The sequence below is a fragment of the Lipotes vexillifer genome, unplaced genomic scaffold, assembly GCF_000442215.2.
Source record: "Lipotes vexillifer unplaced genomic scaffold, Lipotes_vexillifer_v1.1 scaffold367, whole genome shotgun sequence".
NCBI lineage: Eukaryota > Metazoa > Chordata > Mammalia > Artiodactyla > Lipotidae > Lipotes > Lipotes vexillifer.
This window is the reverse complement of record NW_006795832.1, coordinates 1820710-1828598: the sequence shown is the minus strand read 5'-3', so window position 1 is coordinate 1828598 and position 7889 is coordinate 1820710. Positions and strand designations below refer to the sequence as shown.

At 35.4% G+C, this 7889-nt stretch overlaps 1 protein-coding gene across 1 annotated transcript in view; it reads right to left on the bottom strand.

The window, feature by feature from the left end:
- Positions 1–5167: 5167 nt before the first annotated feature.
- Positions 5168–7889, bottom strand: part of COL4A3 (collagen type IV alpha 3 chain) — a 135831-nt gene continuing 133109 nt past the window's right edge. Inside the window, exons 49-52 of the mRNA XM_007467913.1 lie at positions 7522–7699; positions 7280–7394; positions 5875–6047; positions 5168–5252 (exon numbers count right to left, since the gene is read on the bottom strand). Coding sequence (XP_007467975.1) covers positions 5168–5252; positions 5875–6047; positions 7280–7394; positions 7522–7699 — 551 coding nt within the window. The remainder of the gene's footprint in view (positions 5253–5874; positions 6048–7279; positions 7395–7521; positions 7700–7889) is intronic.

Genomic DNA, 7889 nt, shown 5'->3' with positions numbered 1-7889 from the left:
TCCTGTTTATGATTCAATCCATCATTGACAGTCTTTTCACCCATAGTTGCCTCAAATCTTTTGTGGGAAAAGGTGGTATTTAAATCTAAATAAAATTAACAGACCATTTTGTCTCATCCTGCTACACTAGTTCTAGCCATTTCTTCGTAAGTGTCCCATTGGAGCTTTGATCCCAACAGGGTTTCCAACTCAAATTTTCTCCCTCTTCCTAATCCAGATAACTTCTGAATTTCCTTGTTCAGTTGATGGCAAGATATTTTTTCCAGTCACCAAGGTTCAAGATTCTGAAATCACCTTTCACTGTCCCCCATGCTTTATATTCGCCCACCTCGAGGCTAACTGTCCACTTTCTCTGTCATTTCTCTTCCAGCTACGAGACCATGACCAATCATCTGGACTGTTACCCTTTTAACTGGCCTCCCCATTTCCACTATTTTTCTTTCTCTAATTATTCCTGGATATTGGATCCACAAAGAACCTATTTTTAAAATTTGTGACAAAGACATCCCAAATTTGAAGCCCCAAATACAAAAAGAAATTGATGACTTATAGTTCTCCACAAATTCAAATGTCTGTACAGCAGTACAGTAATTTTTAAAAACACTTGAAACTGGGAGGGTAGTATATGAAATATTGGATCTTCCATGTTACCATTTGTATGATCATTCTACACTTTGGCTCAAAATCTTCCGTGGGTCTCTAATGCCAAGCAATGATGTGCAAGTTCACCTTGGTGTTCTAAACCCTAATATGGCCCTCACCTCCTGCTATGCCACTTTATTTACCACTCCTTGTGTGTGTGTGTGTGTATGATATATATGTATATATTCCATGTATTCTTGACCACTAATTGTTCTGTGAGATTGCTTCATGCTTTCCTAAGTACTTACTTTTATCTATGCTATTTCTGCCACCTAGAATGCCATCCTGCCTCTGATCACCTTCTGTTTCTTGAAAACCTAACTGCCCTTAAAGGACCACCTAAAATGTCCTCTCTCTTATGATTTCCTGAGGCCTCCAGCTTTTGAACCACTGTTTGTTGACTCTTACAGTGCTTGTCATATTCTGTTCAGTATTATAATTATCTATGTATTTGCCTTATTTTCCCTTACCAGATGATAAATTCCATGTTTGAGACCAAGGTCTTTATCTCACTCATCTCTCTCTCTTCATGGAGCAGCCATATTGAGCATGTTGTAGGTCTTGGGTTTAAAGTCATGAGATCTATTTCCCTGTTTGACTGATAAATTGGAATTAAAGATAATTCCAAAGCAATAGTTCTAAACAGGTTTTGAGCAGTGTTAGCATTTTTAGAAACACCATAGGGCCTCCAAAAACCTAGAGAGGGTCATATTTATCTGAATGTTTAAGTTGAGCCCGGTTATTCAAAATCAGTTACGTTTCCTCCTGTGTTTGGTTGTCTCTTAGTTTCCAGTAAGCAGAGCAGGGATTAGGGTGAGGTGAATTATGCACTCTTAGTGTTCCGCAAGTGCCCTGTCAGTAAGTTGCAAAGAATCCCTTAGAGACTGATCAAGATTTTTCTTTTTAAATAGGCTTATAAGTAGAGAGAATGAACTCAAATACAGCACTCATTGTTCTACTTGTCAGCAGTAAAAATAAGTTCATTAAAATAGATGAGTATATTTTTTGACTCAAAATGTTTTCAAATTAGATTTTTTTTTGTCCCAATTATGAGAATGTTTCTAAATATTTATTTGAGCAACAATTTTCTTGGGTTTCTTAGAATTATTACCCAGCATCACTATTCATTCATTCTGTTTTTTCCTTTGATTATATCTTTATTGTCATTTAACACGGCCCCAAAATTTCTTACCTATGAGAGTTAAGATTTTGTGTATTAAAGGCATTCATCTTTACCAATTCTCTATCTTTGAAATTTTATATTTTTCCTTGAATAAGGAGTATTTGCATTATAAATGGGAAACATTTATCAAAATCTATGACCCATAACTTCTGTAATCTGTATGTTTTCCTATTGACTTGTAAAAACTCCTTAAATATCTCAATAGGAAATGATAAAGATATGATTAGGCCTTTCACAGTAAAAAAAAAAAACCACAAAAAAACATGCACTAATTAAATATACTAAATTAAAAAACCCAGATACTAATTTAAAGTGATAAATTTTCAGCCTCACTGGTAATGAGCAAAATGTAAATTAAAATGAGACAGGCAAAATTACAAAAGAATATCCAGTATTGATAAAATCATAAGGAGATGGGTGTTTTCATTACATTGTGTTGATGCAACTGGAAATTTTAGCAATGTTCCTGGAGAACATTTATATATATATCTATATATATATATGTATCTCTCTCTCTCTCTCTCTCTCTCAAAGGCCTAAGATTGCAAGTCCTTTGATTCTTCAGTTTTCCTCCTAGAGATTTATCCTGAGTAAATAATTGGACAAATGTAAGATAAAATGTGTATAATATGTCCATAATAAAACTAAAATAAGTGTCCATCAATTCATTGATTTATGTAGGAAATCCATGTAAATAATGATTAGTTCTTATCTATTGATGTGAAAATATGTCCACAGTGTATTAAGTTTGATTAAAAAATTTAGTTTCAAGACAGCATGCTTTTTATTCCATTTTTGTTTAAAAATATATTTACAAGAAAAAAGTTGGGTGGGGGTGAGGGTTAGATCATGGCAATTTTTATATTCTTCTTCATAATTGCTGCTGTTTTTACAGTGAACATATACTGTTTTTACAATCCAAAATAATTTGTTTACATTTTGAAAAAAATAAGACCAGATATATTTTTTTCAATTTTATTCTTAGACAATACAATAAAATAATATTTAAGCTGTAATTACAGAAATATTAGTACAACATTGTAATTTTGTCAAGATATAATATAAAATATTCAATATATTTTAAATATATTTCATTTGGTTATAGAGTAAATATTAAATTAAGTTTAGTAGCAGTAAGTTACATTGGATGCATAAAAAAATCTTTGTAAGTTAAATTAGCAATAAAATTCAAATTTAGAATTATTGTAATACTTTTATAAATAAGTTACTTAATAACGTTTATCTTGCAAAAAGACCTTTGAGAAATCCACTATTTCAGCACACTGTGAAATTCCAAAGTTGAAGCCCGAAATTTAAAAGAAACAAGTTATTTACATTTATCTGCAAAGTTAAATCTTCCTAACCTTATAAACTACTGATAGGTATCTGGAAAGGAATGCACATGAACTGTGTTTTAATGCTCAGTCTTAGAAGTGGGACTGAGCAACTGTTAATATGGCTTCATTGGAATTTAAGGTTTTAGCATCACTTGTCTTCCTCAGAAGTTAAACACTGATAAGAGGGCAAGAAAAGATGGAGGCTTGGGGACAAGCAGAGGCCAGTCATTTGGCATTAGCACCAGGATAGGGCATTTACTTATTAGTAAAATTAGATGACCTTAAGGTCATTTGTGACTTTGGACTTTAAAGAGAGGCATGGATGGAGCAATGATACTGGCAGTGAACCAAAGCCAGCTGTACCTGGTAACTGTCTGTAGAATTGTTTCTGAAGTGTTTGCCTAGAGCAGTTCTTCCCAATCAGAAATCACCTGGAGGGTTTGTTAAAACACAGACTTCTGGGCCTTACCCCCAGCGTTTCTGATTCTAAAGGTCTAGGGTGAGCCCTCGAATTTGCACTTATGGCAAATACCCAGATACTGCTGATGCTGCTGCTCTAGAGACATTTTGAGAATTGCTGACCTACACAGGGTTTGTGGAGATCAGCTAGCCCTATGCCGTGATAGTACAATTAAGAGAGCAGGATATTTTTAGAGCAAAAGAAGTCTTAGTATAAGATGAGTCTAAAAAAAAAAATGAGTCTAAGTAAATAATCTAAGTAAAATGCACTTCTCAGTTTAAATGTAAAAATGGCTTGACAGTAGTCACATGAGCAGTGAAGGATGCCAACCAAGGTCACAGTCTGTGCTGTCCTCTGGGGTCACATCTTCACTTACAGAGCAACTGAGGCTGAAGCAATAACCTGAATTTAAATATCAGCACCACCAACTCCACCTATAGGTGGATCAGGAAGCATAGTTGACATACAACTGCCAAACTATACAATTCGTACATTAAGATTTTTACACAATGGACTCTTTCAGTGGTTTGTAAGAATATCAAAAACATGTTTTTACAAAGGAAGAATTAGACAGTTAACAAGGGAATAAATCTCTGAACACCCAGTTTAAATGGAATATTTAGAGCAAAGGAAAAATATTCTGAGCCTGATTAGCTAACAAATGACTTAAATTCTTCCATGGATTGCTGAACTACTATTTTATAAGGTATGCACCAAGATTTATAGGGATGGGGATAAAGTGCACATCTAGGAATTAGTGTCCTTGTTATTTGTGTGGATGTAATTAATTCACTAGGGTAAAAATTGTATCTATTTGAATATAAGCAAGCTATATTGCTGCAGTGAAATGAATTCAATGGACAAACCAAAATATCTTTTAAAAAATGTAAACCCAAACCAGACGGTATTTCCAAGGCTACTATGATTCCACTCAGAGCAACCCCCTTTTGGCCCTAGTCTTGGGTATGTTCGAAAAAGCACTAGAAAAATCCATGAACCTCAGTTCAATTCCGGTTCCCTTAGGCCTTAGGTTACTCACCAGGTTTGAAAGTCCAGTTTATTCATGATGCTCTAGTATTCCACTTGTCTCCATCCCCTTCCCTACCCAGGGTCTAAAGCTTTAGGAAGTGGGTGGTTGGGCAAACAGATTTAGCCTCCCTGAGTCTCAAAGACTGGAATAGAAGGGGGGCAAATCCTGGGAATCCAGTAGACCAAATAGCTCTTAACTTGTAGCATCAAACTTTATACAGTCACCGTTTACTTAGTGCATTGGATACAAATGGAATACAATTTCAGTGATATTTTGTGAAAAGCCTACTGCCTTGAGTTAGGGAACTTTGACACAGTACAGATTTAGAGAGCAGTATCACAGAACTAACTTAAAAGAATGCTTTGTTGTGTGGGGAAACAAACAGAAACTTTGTACTAAGCCATCATAGGGCAATATTGTTCGGTTAGGGAAAAATACTTAAATAACTGCATGTTCTTTATCATTACTTGGTTATTTAGGATGAAAAGTCACAGTTCTATTTTTTCTTTATTTCTTCAATGTCTCCTCTTCATGCACACCTGACAGCGACTTATTATCTTTTCTAACTCCCCAGCTTTCACAGTTGATGGAATAGGTTTTCTGAAATAATAAAAAAAAAAAAACTAAACTAAAAAAAAAAACCCACAAAAAGTTTCATCAATTTGTAGATAAAAGGGAAATACTTCCTGGGTTCGAGTTTTATTAATGAATATTGTAGCTCATCTAAACTTTATTATAGGGAGGTATATTTCTGAAAAGGTATCTATGTCAGCATTTTAGTTGTATTTAGCAGCAACTTGCAGGTGCAAACTTACGGATCATTTTTTCTGAAATAAAAACTACTCCTATCCTTTTAATACTCTGTATTACTCACAAGTCTTCCAATACAGTAAATTAAGATTAGCAGATCATTTAGTATTGATAGTTTCATTCACTAGTCTATAAATTCATATATAAATATTAAATACATTTAGTGATGACAAAAATCACATTTTTGGGGGTCTTTATTGGTACAGTAGCACAAACCAGGGCTACCTGTTGACTCTAGACAACTTGTAAACTGGATTTTATTGGCTAAACAGGCTAAACAGGATTTTATTGGCATGGGGAGATGTTTTAGATGTGAGTACATCAACACACAGGGCGTGAAAATCTAACATAGGCAACCTTTGAATAGTTATGCAATTGAGTCATCAGATTAAACTTGACTGTGAATAGTTACCTGAACATTCTTCTGGGGTCTAATGAAGCCAGCCAGAAACTGTAGGAATTTGAATAGTAGTTGCATGTTCCTCTTCCATGACATTCTATAAATGGACTGGCTCGGAATTCTTCTAAGCAGGAGCCAGGGGATGCCAGTGCCTGCCCAGCGCCCTCTGAACCTGCACTTGTGAACTATCATAATAAAAGTATCCAAATAAGAATTCTTTGCATACTGCTCACATTTTCAATGCTCGAAAATTTTCTTTGTTGTAATAGAAGACAGTAAGAGGAAAACCCAGAAAGGATGAATTAAACCTCTTGTGCTTCTTTACCCAAATTTACTCACACTCCAGCTACCTTCCAAGTTGAAGGATAGTCATCAAAGATAAAATAAAAGCTATTTATTTTGCCTGGAATGCTCTTTTCCCCAGGTCTGACTGGTTCTTCCTTGTCATTCAGGGGTCTGCTTAAATATAACCTCCAAAAAGATTTCCTCGACTTCATCCCTATCAGTCTCTCCCCTTATCTTGCCTTATTTCCTTCCTAGGACTGTTCACCACCTGAACTCATTACTATTATTGTTATTTTGTCTTCTTGCTTATATGTCTATCACTAGGATATAAGCTCCATGAGAGCAGGAACTTTGGTTCACTGCCAGTATCCTTAGTACCTAAAATGGTCAAGGCACATAGTAGGTGTTAAATAAATATTTGTTGAATTAATGACTGAATGAATGGACGTCTGTGAGTAAAGAAGGGGGAATAGTATATCATAAATGATGCTACACAGAATATGAATGACCACTAGCCACGTTTGTGCAAGTATCAGAATCACAAATGTTAATCCCTAGATTTCTTCATTTAGTACTTACATCTCGGGAATTTTTCTTTAAAAGGCTGTTTCTTTTAGTTCCCATCTTCATAGGAACTTCAAAGGGTCACAGTATAAGGCACAAAGATTTTGGAGCAGACAGGCTCAGATTCAAATCCCAGTTTTACCACTTACTAGTTGTGAGACCCTGGGGAAATTTCTTTACTTCATTCTTACTTGTAAAACTGTAGATGATAGAAACTACCTTGCAGGGTTTTCAGAAGGCTTTTGGAGGATATATAAAACAGCCGCCACATTTTTTTAAATAGGCATTCTATTACCAATATGGTAGCTACTCTTCACTTAAATGTCTTACTTAGAATTTGTGGGTAGTCTCTTTCTGAGAAGTCTATTTTTTAAAATGCTCCATTATTTACCAAAGAACAACTTACTTGAAGTAAAAAAAAGTATATTTGCAGATTTTCAAGCAAATATCCACAGCAGATTGTGCATACTGATGCAAGCAATATTCCTGGGGGCCACATCCCATCCAGCCCAATGTAAGATTCCACAGATTATCTTTACTATGAATTTGCTGTTCCTTTTCTCCTTACCATGACGAAAGAAAATCCTTTCCAGAGAGAAATCCAGCCAGGAGGACATGAGGGGATATCAGTAGTTTGGCTGTGAACAGCTATGGCAATTGCAGGACCTTCACAGACAGTGCATCTGAAACACGAAACAAAGAAGATGGCAGCATCGCCACTTTCTGCACCATGATGTGCTGCCTTACATTCCATTACAAACGAAGTGATTCAACTGCTCCCATCATGAAACTAAGGGATTGGGATTTTACCTGCTAATATAAGGCTCCAGGGCCCGGCCAGTAATTGGAGCCATGTCCACTGGCATCAGAGCTGGTGTTGACAGCCAGTATGAATAATCGTTTCGAGATGCGAAATTACATACATCATTGATATTGCAGAATAAGAATGGCATTGTAGTAAATCTCTGCAGGCAGCTGCCAAGAGTTCCTAATAAAACATCAGACTGGGTGTCACTTTCAGTAAATTCAAATTATTTTGATTATCATTACTAGATAGAGGCTAATTAAAACACAACCTATGGCAAAAACTGGAGAAAGACAACACAAAAGAGCTATTTACAAAATGTGTGATTGAAAAGTTTTAATACTGATAGAAATTAAAGATCCAATAGGGAAAG